Below are 19085 nucleotides of genomic sequence, written 5' to 3'. Positions count from 1 at the left end.
TGGATGATAAATAGTTTAGACAAGAAGAGAATAGAAGCTTTCGAAATGTGGTGCTACGGAAGAATGCTAAGATTAGATAGATAGATCACATAACTATTGAGGAGGTATTGAATAGAATTGGGGAGAAGAGAAATTTGTGGCACAACTTGACTAGAAGAAGGGATTGGTAGATAGGACATGTTCTGAGACATCAAGGGATCACCAATTTAGTACTGGAGGGCAGCACGGAGGGTAAAAATCGTAGAGGGAGAACAAGAGATGACTACACTAAGCAGATTCAGAAGGATGTAGGTTGTAGTATGTACTGGGAGATGAAGAAGCTTGCACAGGATAGAGTAGCATGGAGAGCTGCATCAAGCCAGTCTTTGGACTGAATTCCACAATAACAACACCACCTTAGAGTATAGGTATGTTGTAACTAACGGCAGTGCTTGCTCTGCAATGTGCTCCACAAGGTTTGTTAGGAGTTCTTGTGCTAGGGTGCTGGATTCCTCCCCAGTGTCATTGACAACTGCTGAATGGTCATTGCTGCATGAGAATGTGCTGCAATGTATCTCCCAAATGCAACCCTTATGTGCTCATTGGGATTTAAGTCTAAGGAAGGAGAAGACCAATCCATTATCTGAATATCCTCTCATTGGAAGGAGTGCAGCATCGCAGTGACATTAACTGGTGAGTGTACCACTGCATTCAAAGATTTGGAGGTCAGTGCACCCATGCAACATTATGCTTCTTCACACCATCAGACCTGGACCATCTTCGTGTTCCACAACATTCCTGGGTGCATTGCGTGGTCTTACTTCTGACATATGATGTTACATTGATTTCGAACATGATTGTTTTGGTGGTCCAGGTACTGTGGTGTGGGGAGTAAAATGTGCATGGCCGCATTGTCCTCCAAATGTTTGAATATAGTACACTCACCAGTTAACATCATTCTGACATTGTCCTCCTTCCCTATGTGCATCCTTTCAGGGGGTATATTCAGCCCTGACTTTATTTTTATGGATGACAGTGGGGAGACCAATTGAATGGCACTGGTGGAAGAGCTCTTGGAATGAGAGAACATTCAATGAATGGACCACACTGACTGTTCTCCTGACTTAAATCCCATGGAACTCATGTGGGTTGCATTTGGGAGAACTATTGCAGCATGCACACATACACCAATGACAATCCAGCAGTCATCAACTATGCTGGTAGAGGAAAGGAATGCCCTACCACCAGAACTCTGTACCAACCTCGTGGCCAGCATGAGAATATGTTTCAGAGCATAGTGATCACACACCGTATTAAGAACTGTATCCCATCTTTTGTAATGTCCATAAGACTGTGTTAAATCACAGTGACCTTAGTATAATTAATGCTTTCAGTAAAAGTGTCACTTCTGTTCATCTCGCTGCATATTTCTTAGAGTTACCTTCTGTACTATAGTGTAGTAGTTCTTTCTGTGTATTGGTCTAAGCTGAATCAAGCAATGTTACTTGGCAGTGAAACAGTATTTTCCAACATTAATTTAAGTTTTATAGGACTGACAATATAGCCAACCAATGTATAAGGTCATATCTAATCAAAAAATGCAGAAAGTTGTAGTTAGTAATACAACCAATATAGTCCAGGGACATAATTCTGGCTGGGGAGAAATCATATATAGGGTTCCCAAGGGCTCAGTCTTAGATCCATTATTGTTCCTCATGTATGTAAACTGTCTTCCATCTAATACACAACAAGCAGAATTAGTTCTTTTTGCAGATGATTCTTGTATTATAATCAATCCAGGCATACATACGGAAACAGAAGAAATAGTAAACACTGTTCGTGAAAGTATTATTGACTGGTTTTCTGCAAATGGTCTCACCCTCAGTTTTAAAAAGACACAACATACTCAGTTTAGCATGTCTAGGGATACACCAGTGTGGTAAGTGTAACACGTGGTGAGGAAATAATAAACAGTCTAGAAACTTCAAAATTCTTAAGTGTCCATATTTATGGGAATTTAAATTGGAGATAGCACGTTGTGCAACTCATAAAACAACTTAGTTCAGCCACATTTGCACTTAAAATTGTTGCAGATCTTGGGGAGAGACAAACCAGTAAGTTGATATATGTTGCATATTTTCATTCAGTAATGTCATATGGAATATAGTCTTTAAGAAAGATAGTCTTTAAGAAAGTCTTTAAGAAAGATAGTCTTTAAGAAAGATAGTCTTCATTGCACAAAACATGCTGTAAAAATAATATGTGGTGTTCATCCACAAGCATCTTGTAGACTTCTGTTTTAAGTGTTGAACATTATGATTACTACTTCACAGTATATTTATTTTCTCATGAAGTTTGTTGCAAATAATTCACTGCAGTTCAAAAGGAGCTATGATGTACATAATTACAAAACCAGAAGGAAAAATGACATTCATTACACCTACGCTGTCATATAAAATGTCTGAGAGACAGCAAATTAAGTTTTGGAAACAAACTGAGGAGGTTTCTCCCTGATGTCTCCTGTTCCGCAGAAGAATTTCTGTTACTGTAACGTGTAAAAGGTGGTGAGCAGAAATTCCTAACTCACACCTATATATCTCTTTTTGTTTTTGTAATACATGAAATGTAATATATGAAACTTAAAAATGTTCAGACAGTAACAATTTGTACAAATTAATTAGTGACGTGAATGTAAAATGGCTCATTCCACATTGTCATGATCTATTGTGCTAAATGATCCACAGGGCATATAACTAACAGCTTGCTAAAGCTAGTTTCATCCTAAAGATACAGGGTACTTTTCTGGCTCAATATTATCTAAAAATCAACACCTATTTCTTTCAGGCACAGTTTATAATGTATATGTTTTACAGATCTTTGTTGATATCAGTTAATGCAGCACACTTTCTAAACAAATTAGAAGTATTTTGAATATTTTTGAACCTGCTTAGGGTCATTAAAAAAATTACAAAGAAAGTGATGCAATTTTTTTTCAAAATTCTTCCTCAAATTGAGGTATCATTTAATCTAATGTTATGTTATACATTTGAAGGAGAACAAATTTTTACCAGATACACATGACATGATGGCTGAGGTACTAGACCTTTTGTAATTCCATCTATTATGTATATTACAAGGATAAAAAATAATCACATTTTACATTTTAATTTTTATAATTGTTTTCCTAATAAAAATGTTATTTTTTCTATAAATTAGTCGATTCTGCAATATGGACTACTGAAAATTACGGAAAAAAATTAGAGCAATACTTTATAAACTTTAGGAAATATTTGTACCTGAATTCTGAAAAATACTACTTGCGGGAAGTTGTGAATGAAGATAAGGGTCCAATTAAACTGTGCCTCAGAACATTCTTGAAGCATAGTCTTCATCCTGCAGCATTTCTTCATCTTCAAGCTTCCTCTTGGCATTCTTTTAGCACTTCTTGCTTCTTTGGTAACTTGAAGAGCGAATCTTTCAGCTTCAGTCACCCGTTGTCTATCACACATATATTAGAGCCACATTTTATGCCTAAATTTCTCAGGACTTCCAACCTTCCTGTCACTTCATCATTGAAACATATCACTGCATCTAGTACATCAACTTTTAATGTATTTAGTTGTACAAAAACCTTCCTGGGTAATCTTTCCCATATGCAATGGTCAAAACTTTCCTTTGTATTCTGAGTGCCCCCATGAAGACATTTACTAAGCAAAACAGGGTCACTCAGGTCTCTAAAAATTGGTTTTATTTCATTCATAACAGGCTCAGGAAGAGAATGGTTATGATGGTATATTTGACCACTTTCATTTGCTTTTTGGTAACCACACCAAGAATCTGCTCCTTTAGGGCAAAGTCTGTGAACAGGGTGGTCATTTGTGGACAACTTCTGAAAGTAGGTGGCCTGTACAGCTTTTCTCATTGCTGTAATATCATTCAGAGGTGTAGTTCGTCTAATCGCCAGTCCATAATAACTCTGAAGAAGGTCTATTTCAGTTTCTGTCAATCTGCCTCAGCCAGACAGAGATTTTCCATCAGATAGCAACTTTCCTTTCATTTCTCTTTGTAGCTTCCTCAATCTGGCACCCATCCTCTTATGCACATGTCCACAACACTCCAGTTTTGTTACCAAGGTATCTCCATAAACATTGAACTCATTAATTTTATTGAAAGCTTTAGAGTCCCCATCGCCTAGCTACTTCGTATATCTAACGTTATAAACAGGCACCAACCTCTGAAATATTTTTAGAGCTCCCTCATACTCCATACCACCACTGAAACCATCATAATTCTTAGAACACTGATGCTCAATATGTCCTTCAGTGTTATCATGGCAGATGAGGCAGTACTTAGATAAGCACTCAACATCAACAACTTTTCCATTCTCCAGAGAATTAGCACTTACAACACCATTCAAGGAACGATGTCCTCAAGGTTGCCATGTCCCATCAAGTGTGAAGCAATGTCCCTGGTTCCACTAATATTTACAGTTTCTTCTACTGCACGTTTCATAGATGCTTTAGACACAACCGTCAAGGCACCTAAAAGTATTTTTACATACTTGCTGAACCTACTGGAAGGAGAAGGAAGGTCCATCAAACCACAAAACGTTTGAGCAGTCTTTTTTTCCTATTCCTATTGCATGCATTGCGTACAGTAACTTCAGGGACCGATGACCTAGCAGTTAGGTCTCTTCCCCCCTCTTTTAAACCAACCAACCAACCATACACTAACTTCAAATTCACATCTTATGAATTATGCACAATGTTCGAAGTCATTTTCGAGGTAGATTTAGTGCAGGATCTACACCGAACAACTAGTTTTGACACTAAACCCTTCCTGCTACTTTGTTGTTCAGTTATTTCCAGACAGCATACACCGTCACATTGTTTACATTTTGCCAGTTCCTTTATCAAAGAAGATATGATGCCCACATCAACAACAACAAATCCACTACAAACAGCATCATTGTTAACGCAAAAGTTTGAATCACCAGGAGGCATGCCATGTGACAGTTTCTTCCCTGAAGAACTGATACATCGGTTACTTTCAAAAGTGTGGCTTGCTTTGTTTGTGAACTGGTTATCGCAAAATTTCCTTTTATTGAATTTCTTGATGCATGGCATAGTTCTATTTATTGCACACTAAAGGATATGTTCTTCCACAAATATATGTAGCACTTGAGCAACCAACATTCAGTAACATGTGAACAAACTGCTTCAGTGAAACGAAAGTAAATACTAGCAAAGATAATCATTTACAGACACTAGGAACCAACATATACAATGTATCATATATGTGGTTGCTGGAAATGGAAAGTTCACACTTCTTTTGGAAACAATACTGGTTTCTGTAACAGAAATAAAGGGGGCATGGCATCATACAAGACCATAACTTTAAAATTTTGTATATATAGGTCATTTTTCATTGGAAACCCTATGATGTATATATCAATGTAATCAGGAAAGACTATAGTATTTAATAAAGTCATAAAAAATTTCAATTTTTCCACCATTTATAAGTACCCTTCATCCTTAAGTTTTGCACACCAGAGGGCGAGAGAGAGAGAGAAGAGAGAGAGAGAGAGAGAGAGAGAGAGAGAGAGTGTGTGTGCGTGTGTGTGTGTGTGTGTGTGTGTGTGTGTGTGTGTGTGCACGCATGCGCTCTGGTGTGTGTGGGGTGGGGGGCAGGGGGGCAGTTGCTTCTGTGCAGGGGTGTGCTTGCATGTGCATGCATATGTGCAAGTCACATCCCTTTGTTGCAGCAGGAACATTTCTGGACTTAACAGTGCCTTGTGCTTGAAAAGTACTCAGCCTGGTGAAAAAAATACACATATTATGTCATCTTCATGGAGCGTTTTAGGGACAGTTGGAAGACTAAGCATGCAGAGACCTAGTATCAGGCTTAAAGGCAACACAAGAAACATATTGCTGTAGAAGTTTTAGAAGTAAATTGCAGTTGTTCATGCATTGTGACATGTTTATACTTTGAGGTTGAAAGACGATCAAACACAAATGAAGCAGCAGCAGTTCTTACAATATATGAAGGTGCTCAGATTATAGAAATTAGTTGTGAACTCTTTCTTAGTATCATGTCATGAATGATTGTGTATTGTAACGATTGCAAAATGTTTATTCGCAAGGTGCCTGGTGGTGCTTGGAATTTCTTTCCAAACAAATAACACTGAAATTTGGTTATGGTCATATATCCACAGAGACATCCCAGGGGAATATTTGGTGGTTAGTAGCTTGTTTGTTCATATTTAAAGAAGGTACAAATGTATCTACCAGTGTACAGCTTTATATCTAAAAACAAAGATGATGTGACTTACCAAATGAAAGTGCTGGCAGGTCGACAGACACACAAACAAACACAAACATACACACAAAATTCAAGCTTTCGCAACAAACTATTGCCTCATCAGGAAAGAGGGAGGGAGAGGGAAAGACGAAAGGATGTGGGTTTTAAGAGAGAGGGTAAGGAGTCATTCCAATCCCGGGAGCGGAAAGACTTACCTTAGGGGGAAAAAAGGACGGGTATACACTCGCACACACACACATATCCATCCACACATATACAGACACAAGCAGACATATTTAAGGACAACGAGTCTTTGTCTTTGAATATGTCTGCTTGTGTCTGTATATGTGTGGATGGATATGTGTGTGTGTGCCAGTGTATACCCGTCCTTTTTTCCCCCTAAGGTAAGTCTTTCCGCTCCCGGGATTGGAATGACTCCTTACCCTCTCCCTTAAAACCCACATCCTTTCGTCTTTCCCTCTCCTTCCCTCTATCCTGATGAGGCAACAGTTTGTTGCGAAAGCTTGAATTTTGTGTGTATGTTTGTGTTTGTTTGTGTGTCTGTCGACCTGCCAGCACTTTCATTTGGTAAGTCACATCATCTTTGTTTTTAGATATATTTTTCCTACGTGGAATGTTTCCCTCTATTATAATCATACAGTGTACAGCTTTAATTATTTAAGTATTGTCATTGTGGAAGTGTAAGTAACTTAGGAACTTATAGATGTTTTGGTATTTATGAAGCTATTTGAGTCTCAGTGGGGAGTAGGAATTCTCTGTGAAGAGCTCTGTTACCATCATCAGAATTTTGTTCCTCATTTAAAAAAAAAATAAAGCCGATACAATTCGGAGAGAACTTTTGTATATTAATTTCTTCATTCATCAAGAAGTATTGTATGTCAAAAACGAGAAATTTAGGTATTAAGTGAAAATTGTGTGGTGAAATGTATAGACTTTGTGTTACATCATGGTGTAAATTGCTTCCAGTTCAAGGAACTGCTGAAGAATCAAGAATCAGAATATAGAGATGGGTACACTTTACCACAGCACAGTTTGATGGCATAGCCATTCATGATGTTTTCTTTCCCTTTAGGAGAGAAAGCAGTTTAGTGTGTGAATAACGAAAAATATATAACAGGCATAGCTTTCCTGGCATAACATTTATGCAGTTAAACAAATTGAATACACTGTATGGCAAAAGCAGCTAATAATTAATAAAAGAAAAAGTCCAAATGTTCACAGAAAGATGCAAAAGAGCAAATGAAATTTAACATTCTCAATCTGATTGATCAAAACTTACTTGAAGGTACCACTTTTGCTGATTATCATGCTAAATTAAACCAGCTCATAAAGTATATAGCACAGCGTTCTTGGCTTCATCCTTACAGATACGAGTAAAATAAAAAGCAAAGGAAGATAAATTTCTTAATGCACAACACTGAACTTACACTTTACTTTAAACCAGCAATCACTTTGATGCATGATATTTCACAACATTTCCAATCCATCTGAAGAAACTGTGAGCTTTTAGAATATCAAATGCAATGTTATCATGACAGAACTGTCTGATAGCATCTCTTCCACTTTGTTCAGTGTAGTATTACACCTGGAATATGTTGGTGGCTATACCACAATCCTCACCAACTGCGGTTGGCGGCTTATAGGATGATGGTATACAAACCCATTTGATTGATCACTGCAACTGATAATTCTCCTTGGAACAGCAAACACTTCATAATGACATCGCAGTATTTATGTTGTTAAGAAAAATGCTGTAAGATTCTTTTGTACATGCATGCATGTCCAAAGGAACAGACACTGTGGCGACTACAGCCATTATGAAATGCAGGAAATGTATTTGTGGTTGCAAATACGGACAGCCATCAGCTGTATAAGGAATGACGACAATGAAAATTTGTGTTGAACTGGGTTTCCTGTTTTGCATGAGCAGTCGACCTGAACTGTTTTGGCTATCTGTGCATGACCCAGGCCTAAACTTCCATACATCATCATTCCTGCATCACAATTTGTACTCGAACACCCATTATATAATTCACGTGCAGGGGAAGGTATTTTACTCTACAGTTGCTGCCTGCAGTGCCTATATTGTTAAGAACAACAGTGCAGTGTTCCTTTCCTAGTCGATTGCAGGGATGTGTCTTCTGCTCCATAACAAGCTGCAGTTAGCCTCCAGTCATTCCTAACTGACATACACCTTACCCTGTTACCTTCTATTCCCTGACTTTTTTTTAATAATTTATTCCTAACAACTTCCAGCTGTCATAGCAATTTTCTTTTATCCCCCCCCACCCCTGACCCCACCCCTCTTTTGTCTGTGATTTAAAACTTAATTGGTTTCTCCTTTATTTCTGCTGTACCAAGTATAAAGGGCCAGTGACCTGAATGTGAGCAGTCCAGGCAGCACTTTATGGCTGGCCAGCAGCCTCTTCAGCAGGTCCAAGAGTGGTGAGTGGATCTCTACTTCTCGCATCCACGGGGGCTCAGCATTCATTTGCTGGATATGTTCTTGGTAACGCTGGAGCTCTTGAGCTGGGGACTAGTAAGCACTGCCACTTCTGTCACTGTAAGCTCCGGGCATGCTTCAGTGACCAGTGTGTGGCGCGACAGTGGGACGTTATGTGTCATCGGGATCCGGTATACTGGCTTGCCTGTGTGGATTGTGAAGATGGTAAAAACTACTCTTAAAAAAACACTCAATCTCAAGGCATGCTGCACTTCAATGAGATGCATGGCTGTTGAGGTAGAGCAATCATTAGTGGGCAACCTCTGGGGAAACAGTCGCAACTCAATTGTATAATGCTTACTCAAGCAAGTGGACCTTTATATCCCTGCTGCTTATGGGAACAAGATGGAACCCTCAAAATTATCTCCTCCTCCCAGTGGAACAGGTGGGCTTCAGAGGAGGAGGAGGAGGAGGAGGAGGAGGAGGAGGAGATTAGTGGTAAATGGTAAATTCCTATGGGACCAAAGATTAGTGTTTAATGTCTCGTTGACAATAAGGTCATTAGAGGCAGTGCACAAGCTCGGATTAGGGAAGGATGGAGAAGGTAAGCAGCCATGCCCTTTTGAAGGAACCATCCCAGCGTTGCCCTTAAGTGATTTATGGAAGTAACAGAAAACCAAAATCAGGATGGCTGGATGTGGGTTTGAAATATCATCCTCCAAAATGTGAGTCCAGTGTGCTAACCACTGCACAACCCACTCAGTGAGGGTGGGCTACTGGTAGGTTATAATGCACATTATAACAAGAGGGCTTCCATACTCAGGAATATCTCAGAATTCTAGATTCTGTTGTAACAGACTAGCATGTGCTACTCAGAATGTGTTTTTAGTAGTTAAAAGGAAAGAAGGAAGATTTGAAAAAGTTGCACCTTTTTACATGCTAAAGGCTTTAGAAGGGATTGCCAGTACATTAAAATCTGTTAAGTGGTTGCAAAATGGGTCATTGTTGGTTGAAAGCTCAAGTTCTCAATAAGTGGCAAATTTGCAGAAAGCCAAAAGCTTTGGGGAATATGCCATTGAGCCTGAGCTCCTTACCACTTTGAACTACAGCAAAGGTGCTGTGATATGCAGGGATCTGGTGGACATTCCCAAAGATGAATGGGTCAAAGAAGGCATTGTTGACACCCAAAGTATAATGAAAAGGGTAGGTGGTGATCTGATTAAGGCAGACTTGCTTGTACTTACTTTTAACAACATGAAACTATCAGAGTGCATCAAGGTAGGCTTCCTTAGCTTAAGCATGTAGCTTTACGTTTCCAACCCAGTGGACTGTTTCAAATGCCAGCTCTTTTGGCACACTTCTCTTGGGTGTAATGGAAAAGTCACTTCTAACAAATGTGGCAAAGCCGCCCACAAAGGAGTTGCTTGTTCATCTCCTTTAAAGTGTGTGAACTTCTCTGGGGATCACCCTGTTTGTAGCAGGGCCTGCAGTGTGTACCTTGAAGAACATAAATACAAGAATTTAAAACTACGGAGTGCATTCCATTTGGTGACGCCAAAAAAGACTTATGTCATACTGCCCCCACCCAGCCTCCCCCATGTTCGCTATCTCCTTTGATTCTGTTCGTAAACAACCAGTTCAGGAAACCAATGCTGCTACACAAATGCAAGTTGCTAGTGTCAGTACTAGTACCTGTGTTTGTCAATGCACTTGCGCTGCCGCAATTACTTCAGAACCTGCACCTCCCCTCAAAACATCAGAAAAGGGCATGGTTGCTGAAGTTGTATAGTTTGCTGTCCCTCCAAAGGCTCAGATTTGTCCACCATCCAGCACTGTCACTTCCACTTGCACAATTGTGGGTCTGAAGCATTGACAAGAAAACAAATCAAAGTCGGAAGCAAAGAATCAACTGCTGATGGAGAAGGGACGTAAGCAGTCTTACAATGTTGATGTCACTCTCTCTGATGTCTTTTGTGATTCAGCCTGGCGTGCAGATCTCACACCAAGAATGGGTCTCCACCCTCTAAGGTATCCCCTCCCCAGCAGAATGACAGGATAAAAGTGCAACTCCAGTGATAATTGGCTCCCATACTACAGTGCAACATTAATGGATTCAGGACACATGGAGGAAATGAAACTGCTTGAACAGGAGCACCCCCTGTGCTTGTGTTTGCAGGAAACACATTTTAAAGCATCTGATACTCCTTTATTGTGGGGCTATACTCTTCAACGAAATGATGACCTGACAGAGATAGGGCCAAGGAAGGAGTCATTGTGTTTGTTGATAATGCACACCACCCCTCTGCTCTCCCCTTGGTTACTTACCTGCAAGCAGTTGCAGTTGAAATTCATGTGCATCGGAGAATCACTGTTTGCTCACTGTACTTACTTCCACAAGATTTGTAAGACTCTGTGGCTATCACGGATCTTATAGAACAACTCGCCCAACTGTTTGTCATACTGGAAGAGCAGTGCCCATCATGTTTTGTGGGACTCGACCTCTGCTTGCTTTTGGGGTCAAATTTCTGAGAGCCTTGTGATGTCTCGCAAGCAGTGTATCCTCAACAGTCATTCCCACTTATTTCTGTGCTGTTAGTGGGTCATCCTCGGCCATCAGCCTCTCTTTCTACTCTCCAACCCTTGCGGATTGTGTTCAGTGGCAAGTCACTGATGGCCTTCATTCCAGTGACCACTTCCTAATCTGGATTCACGTACTGGATGAAGCTCTGCCTGCATGTATGTGGCCATGATGGATGATCAGCAGAGCCACTTGGATGTTGCTCAGAAAGTTGGGTATGTTTGAACACTATGACAGCATCCATGAGTGGATGGACCACATGACCCAAGTAATCCACTGTGCCACTAACTTCTCTATCCTGAGTCCTCTTGTCATCCTAGGGGATCACCTGCCCCTTGGTGCACTGATAAGTGCTGGGCAGTAATCCGGGTCAGGCATGCAGCTGTGGGATGGTTTAAGTGCTGCCCGATTGCGGAAAACCTCACAGCTAATCACTTAGCAAGGGCCAAGACTATTTGCATCATCATGGAGAGCAAGAGGAGGTCATGGGAAGCGTTCCTGAACTCTGTCAACTGTCCCACTTGTTGCACTACAGTATGGAAAGCCATGAGGACGATTTCCGGTAAAGATAGTTGGTTACCCATAGTGGCGTTTTTGAAGCAGGAGTTTCTCCAAACAACTCCTGGAGACATCACACAGAGAAGGGCAGAGCATTTTACAATGACCACTGCCAGATGAGATCCAGTGTTCTGTCATTAACATGCCATCATAGAAAGGTATGAGTTGGACTTTAAGTCCAAAAATTCGTAGTCCTCCAACTGCCTGTTCTCCATGTGGGGGCAGAATTTGGCACTTTCTGTGGCTTGTAATACTGTGCCCAGTCACGACCAAAACCATTGCAGCATGCCGTAGAATTTGAAACCAGTGTCAAAGGAAGTCCTCTGAAAATGCTATAATTTTATATGGGGGACAGGCTACTTTCCCAGCTCATGGAGGGAGATAATTTTGATACCTCTCCTCAAACCAGGAAAGGTTCAATTGTGTCCCAGTAGTTACCAGAGCATTGTCGTAATGAGCTGTGTAGGAAAAACCTCTGAGCAAATGGTCTGTATGTTAAGAGTCCAGGTAGCTCCTAAGCTGCTCTCAGTGTATTTTCAGGAGATGTCGATCCACTGTCAACAGCCTGATCCTGCTGGAGGCAGCTATCCAGCAGGCTAGTAGCTACTTAAACAGCATTGTATATTCTTTGACTTCAGTATGGCATACGACACTACTTGGAGACACAGTATTCTAGAGGAGCTCCACCAATGGAGTTTTCTTGGCTGTCTCCCCATCTTCATTCAGGCTTTTTTTTATCAAAGCACCTTTTTATATTTTCACTCTGCAGCGGAGTGTGCGCTGATATGAAACGTCCTGGCAGATTAAAACTGCGTACCAGAGTGAGACTCGAAGTCGAGACCTTTGCCTTTCGTGGACAAGTGTTCTACAAACTGAGCTCGCCAAGCATGATTCGCAATCCATCCTCATAGCTTCAGTCCTGCCAGTACCTCATCTCCTACCTTCCAAACTTCACAGAAGCTCTTCTGTGAATGGGTAAGTAGGCCATGTGGGAGTTGTGCAAAGTGTTTGTTGGAGTCCCTTGGTGTGGGATACGTACTGACTCAAATCTGGCATTTTAACCAACTGTCATCTGGTTACTGCAGAGGCCCAGAATAATTTTAGATTTAGTGCAGTACATGAGAGATTGCACTCCTGCTTCTGTTTTTAATACAATATTTTCCCATATTTTAAACGAGCAACAAAGTTATGTTGCAGTATTCACAGGTTGGTCTGAAAAGGGGGAATCTGAAGGCTGCCCTTGTTTTCCTGTATTGTGTCCTCAAGATTCGGTTGCGTCTAGAGTGTTGAATTATCTGTGATCTTGAGGGCACTGGAGCAGATGAGATGCGCCGGATCTGCTAAATTCCTCATCTGTTTAGAGTCCCAGGGTGCCCTTCAGTCTCTGCAACACTTGTATGCAGCCGATAAAGTTGTTGTTGTTGTTGTGGTCTTCAGTCCTGAGACTGGTTTGATGCAGCTCTCCATGCTACTCTATCCTGTGCAAGCTTTTTCATCTCCCAGTACCTACTGCAACCTACATCCTTCTGAATCTGCTTAGTGTATTCATCTCTTGGTCTCCCTATACGATTTTTACCCTCCACGCTGCCCTCCAATACTAAATTGGTGATCCCTTGATGCCTCAGAACATGTCCTACCAACCGATCCCTTCTTCTGGTCAAGTTGCGCCACAAACTTCTCTTCTCCCCAATCCTATTCAATACTTCCTCATTAGTTATGTGATTACCCATCTAATCTTCAGCATTCTTCTGTAGCACCACATTTCGAAAGCTTCTGTTCTCTTCTTGTCCAAACTATTTATCGTCCATGTTTCACTTCCATACATGGCTACACTCCATACAAATACTTTCAGAAATGACTTCCTGACACTTAAATCAATACTGGATGTTAACAAATTTCTCTTCTTCAGAAACGCTTTCCTTGCCATTGCCAGTCTACATTTTATATCCTCTCTACTTCGACCATCATAAGTTATTTTGCTCCCCAAATAGCAAAACTCCTTTACTACTTCAAGTGCCTCATTTCCTAATCTAATTCCCTCAGCATCACCCAACTTAATTAGACTACATTCCATTATCCTTGTTTTGCTTTTGTTGATGTTCATCTTATATCTTCCTTTCAAGACACTGTCCATTCCATTCAACTGCTCTTCTAAGTCCTTTGCTGTCTCTGACAGAATTACAATGTCATCGGCGAACCTCAAAGTTTTTATTTCTTCTCCATGAATTTTAATACCTACTCCGAATTTTTCTTTTGTTTCCTTTACTGCTTGCTCAATATACAGATTGAACAACATCGGGGAGAGGCTACAACCCTGTCTTACTCCCTTCCCAACCACTGCTTCCCTTTCATGTCCCTCGACTCTCATAACTGCCATCTGGTTTCTGTACAAATTGTAAATAGCCTTTCGCTCCCTGTATTTTACCCCTACCACCTTTAGAATTTGAAAGAGAGTATTCCAGTCAACATTGTCAAAAGCTTTCTCTAAGTCTACAAATGCTAGAAACATAGGTTTGCCTTTCCTTAATCTTTCTTCCAAGATAAGTCGTAAGGTCAGTATTGCCTCACGTGTTCCAGTGTTTCTACGGAATCCAAACTGATCTTCCCCGAGGTTGGCTTCTACTAGTTTTTCCATTCGTCTGTAAAGAATTCGTGTTAGTATTTTGCAGCTGTGACTTATTAAGCTGATAGTTCGGTAATTTTCACATCTGTCAACACCTGCTTTCTTTGGGATTGGAATTATTATATTCTTCTTGAAGTCTGAGGGTATTTCGCCTGTCTCATACATCTTCCTCACCAGATGGTAGAGTTTTGTCAGGACTGGCTCTCCCACGGCCGTCAGTAGTTCCAATGGAATATTGTCTACTCCGGGGGCTTTGTTTCGACTCAGGTCTTTCAGTGCTCTGTCAAACTCTTCACGCAGTATCATATCTCCCATTTCATCTTCATCTACATCCTCTTCCATTTCCATAATATTGTCCTCAAGTACATCGCCCTTGTATAGACCCTCTATATACTCCTTCCACCTTTCTGCTTTCCCTTCTTTGCTTAGAACTGGGTTTCCATCTGAGCTCTTGATATTCATACAAGTCGTTCTCTTATCTCCAAAGGTCTCTTTAATTTTCCTGTAGGCGGTATCTATCTTACCCCTAGTGAGATAGGCCTCTACATCCTTACATTTGTCCTCTAGCCATCCCTGCTTAGCCATTTTGCACTTCCTGTCGATCTCATTTTTGAGACGTTTGTATTCCTTTTTGCCTGTTTCACTCACTGCATTTTTATATTTTCTCCTTTCATCAATTAAATTCAATATTTCTTCTGTTACCCAAGGATTTCTACTAGCCCTCGTCTTTTTACCTACTTGATCCTCTGCTGCCTTCACTACTTCATCCCTCAAAGCTACCCATTCTTCTTCTACTGTATTTATTTCCCCCATTCCTGTCAATTGCTCCCTTATGCTCTCCCTGAATCTCTGTACAACCTCTGGTTCTTTTAGTTTATCCAGGTCCCATCTCCTTAAATTCCCACCTTTTTGCAGTTTCTTCAGTTTTAGTCTACAGGTCTTAACCAATAGACTGTGGTCAGAGTCCACATCTGCCCCTGGAAATGTCTTACAATTTAAAACCTGGTTCCTAAATCTCTGTCTTACCATTATATAATCTATCTGATACCTTTTAGTATCTCCAGGGTTCTTCCATGTATACAACCTTCTTTCATGATTCTTAAACCAAGTGTTAGTTATGATTATGTTATGCTCTCTGCAAAATTCTACCATGCGGCTTCCTCTTTCATTTCTGTCCCCCAATCCATATTCACCTACTATGTTTCCTTCTCTCCCTTTTCCTACACTCGAATTCCAGTCACCCATGACTATTAAATTTTTGTCTCCCTTCACAATCTGAATAATTTCTTTTATTTCATCATACATTTCTTCAATTTCTTCGTCATCTGCAGAGCTAGTTGGCATATAAACTTGTACTACTATAGTAGGTGTGGGCTTCGTATCTATCTTGGCCACAATAATGCGTTCACTATGCTGTTTGTAGTAGCTTACCCGCATTCCTATTTTCCTATTCATTATTAAACCTACTCCTGCATTACCCCTATTTGATTTTGTGTTTATAACCCTGTAGTCACCTGACCAGAAGTCTTGTTCCTCCTGCCACCGAACTTCACTAATTCCCACTATATCTAACTTCAACCTATCCATTTCCCTTTTTAAATTTTCTAACCTACCTGCCCGATTAAGGGATCTGACATTCCATGCTCCGATCCGTAGAACGCCAGTTTTCATTCTCCTGATAACAACATCCTCTTGAGTAGTCCCCGCCCGGAGATCCGAATGGGGGACTATTTTACCTCTGGAATATTTTACCCAAGAGGACGCCATCATCATGTAATCATACAGTAAAGCTGCATGCCCTCGGGAAAAATTACGGCTGTAGTTTCCCCTTGCTTTCAGCCGTTCGCAGTACCGGCACGGCAATGCCGTTTTGGCTATTGTTACAAGGCCAGCTCAGTCAATCATCCAGACTGTTGCCCTTGCAACTACTGAAAAGGCTGCTGCCCCTCTTCAGGAACCACACGTTTGTCTGGCCTCTCAACAGATACCCCTCCGTTGTGGTTGCACCTACGGTACGGCTATCTGTATCGCTGAGGCACGCAAGCCTCCCCACCAACGGCAAGGTCCATGGTTCATGGGGGGGCCGATAAAGTATGGTAGTCCATTATATCCAGGATACCCTTCTCCATTTATAAAGACTGGGGGAGGAGGTGTCTTTCTGCTGGATGCCAGGACACACGAGTATTGGAGGGAACGAAAGAGCAGATGCACCAGATAAGGGGGCATGTTATGATCCTCAGTTCAGTGTGCCATTCCCACACTTGCTATCATTATGCTGTTGAGGTCCAGAGTCATGCACCATTGAGAAGGTGAGTGGCTGGAAATGACAGACAGTAAACTCCATCCAATAAAGCGCACAACATGGCTGTGATGTACCTCCTTCCAGCCACTTAAGTGGGACGAGCTTCTCCTTACTTGACTTTGCATAGATCATAGTCCTATGATGCATGGCTTCCTCCTCCGGCAAGGGGACCCTCCTATGTTTGTGCTTGTGGTGTACAGATCACTGTGTGCCACATTTTATTGGCCTAAATCCAACAATAGAAGCTCTGTAATTGAGCCTGTCAGTAACTTAACATGTCCTATTTATAGTAAAAAGCAATCTACCTTTCCTTACACTTTATTAGACAGACAGAGGGCAGTGACAAATTTGCTGAGAGATCTGCCCTCAATTTTAAGTGACATTTAAATGATTGTGATCAGAGTTTTAAGGTTTTCTGATAGGTCCTATTTGTTTCCAAATGTTTAGTGAGGGCACTCCATCATCAGGCCACAAGTGGCCCATCGGGACCATCCGACCGCCATGTCATCCTCAGTTGAGGATGCGGATAGGAGGGGCGTGTGGTCAGCACACCGCTCTCCCGGTTGTTACGATGGTTTTCTTTGACCGGAGGCGCTACTATTCGGTCGAGTAGCTCCTCAGTTGGAATCACGAGGCTGAGTGCACCCCAAAAAATGGCAACAGCACATGGTGGCCCGGATGGTCACCCATCCAAGTGCCGGCCACGCCCAACAGCGCTTAACTTCGGTGATCTGACGGGTACCAGTGTATCCACTGCGGCAAGGCCATTGCCAAATGTTTAGTGAGATGTTCTTAATTTACACCCTTGTGTTTTGTAAGTGGTCTGCAGTCACCTTTCACTGTGCCTTTCTTTTAGCTCCTCTTTTGTAACTTTCACCCTTTCTCTCCATAGTGTAAAGGCATTTGAGGTCAGTGCGAGTGAGGTGGGAGTGAATGAATGAGTATTATTCTATAGGTTTCCTCCTCACTGTTTGAAAACAATTTTAGGCATTTTATCCACATTCGTTTCTTTCAGTGAGTGTAAGGACACTGATAACCTTGCCATTGAGCATGTGTAAGCTCCAAACACCGGCGTATTAAACACACGTGCCATTAACTTGTAGAATTCTTGAGAAGTATGTTGTCGATAAAAAAATTGCCATTCTTTTGGTGATTTCCGACAATGCAAATTGTCTGTAAATTCTTAGTTGAATTTTACAAGAAATGTTAAGTCTTGTGTATTATCTAATTTGAGATGCACTTTTGTTTTCACAGGTATGATTCCAACTTTCAAGTTCTTAATGGAGATTTTAACAAGGCCATGAAATCACACATATCAAAACATAAAGGACTGAAAATTCTAGTTGTTGGTTATTCTGTTGAAGGTAACTTCATATTTGCTTTATGTAGCTGTTAAGACATAAACAAATGGAGCTGGATTGGAGCCTTTGTTTAAAAAAGTTTTAAAATTTATGTCAAAAACATATATTGAAAAAAATCTAGAAATTGGAAATGATGCAGAAGTAGACTGAAGTATGTATTTACATTTTAAGAAGGCTTCTATGCTTGCAGCATGCAAATACCTGATATTTGTGACAATTATCTGTGTAATCTTACTGATATTAAGTAATTAGTGCACCTGAGGAACCAGCAGCTTTTTTAAGGATAGCATCTTTACTATTAATTGCACTATATCAAATTTGGCCTCTGTAGTTACAAATGATCTGATAACTAAATTAATTTTTAACACAGAGCAGAGAATTCGTGTTACTTTAGCATTGTTTGATGTCTAATTGGTGTATACTACAAATCCATGTGTCCAGTTTTCAGTGTTGCATCGTTGTTTGGAGTCCATGTGAAACTGTAGATCCTCCTGTAACTGGGTGGGTAAGTTGGTTTGAAAGGCAGACAAGGGCATACCGTTTCCAGTAGGGCCAGGTCTAGTAAAGCATTGTGTTGTTCAAACTCATTTTTCGGTTGACAAGGGCTTTACCTTTTACCTTCCAGACATGTGAATGTTCTCATTCACTGTGGAATTCATGATATAAAATGAATGTAAACAAGTACAGCAACAACAACAGTAACAGTTTATACATATAATGACATGATCTTTGGGAAAGTTAGTAAATCAGTGTATTTTAACTGTTGTTCTTTCTGCTTTGTTGATCACTCTTTTGCTTCTCTTGGCTGCAAGATATAGCCTGGGCTAATGGTGTAGGTGATTTGTTAGCAACCTCAAGTCTGATAACTAGGCCAGGATTTCTCCATTAAGGTGTAAATAGCAAACGCACTGGACAAAATA

The 19085-nt window shown here is 40.8% G+C and overlaps 1 protein-coding gene and 1 pseudogene across 2 annotated transcripts in view; one reads left to right on the top strand and one right to left on the bottom strand.

Moving 5' to 3' along the window:
- LOC126478473 (FAD synthase-like) overlaps positions 1 to 19085 on the top strand; it is a 140852-nt gene that overhangs the window by 102481 nt on the left and 19286 nt on the right. For both annotated transcript variants that reach the window (XM_050103705.1, XM_050103704.1), the window contains one exon: positions 18059 to 18168. In XM_050103705.1, the coding sequence (XP_049959662.1) occupies positions 18059 to 18168 (110 nt within the window). The remainder of the gene's footprint in view (positions 1 to 18058; positions 18169 to 19085) is intronic.
- Positions 17459 to 17576, bottom strand: LOC126425705 (5S ribosomal RNA; annotated as a pseudogene).

Source organism: Schistocerca serialis, chromosome 1 (genome assembly GCF_023864345.2).
Source record: "Schistocerca serialis cubense isolate TAMUIC-IGC-003099 chromosome 1, iqSchSeri2.2, whole genome shotgun sequence".
NCBI classification, from domain to species: Eukaryota; Metazoa; Arthropoda; class Insecta; order Orthoptera; family Acrididae; genus Schistocerca; species Schistocerca serialis.
Note: the sequence above shows the minus strand (reverse complement) of the source record. Positions and strands in the feature narration are given on the sequence as shown.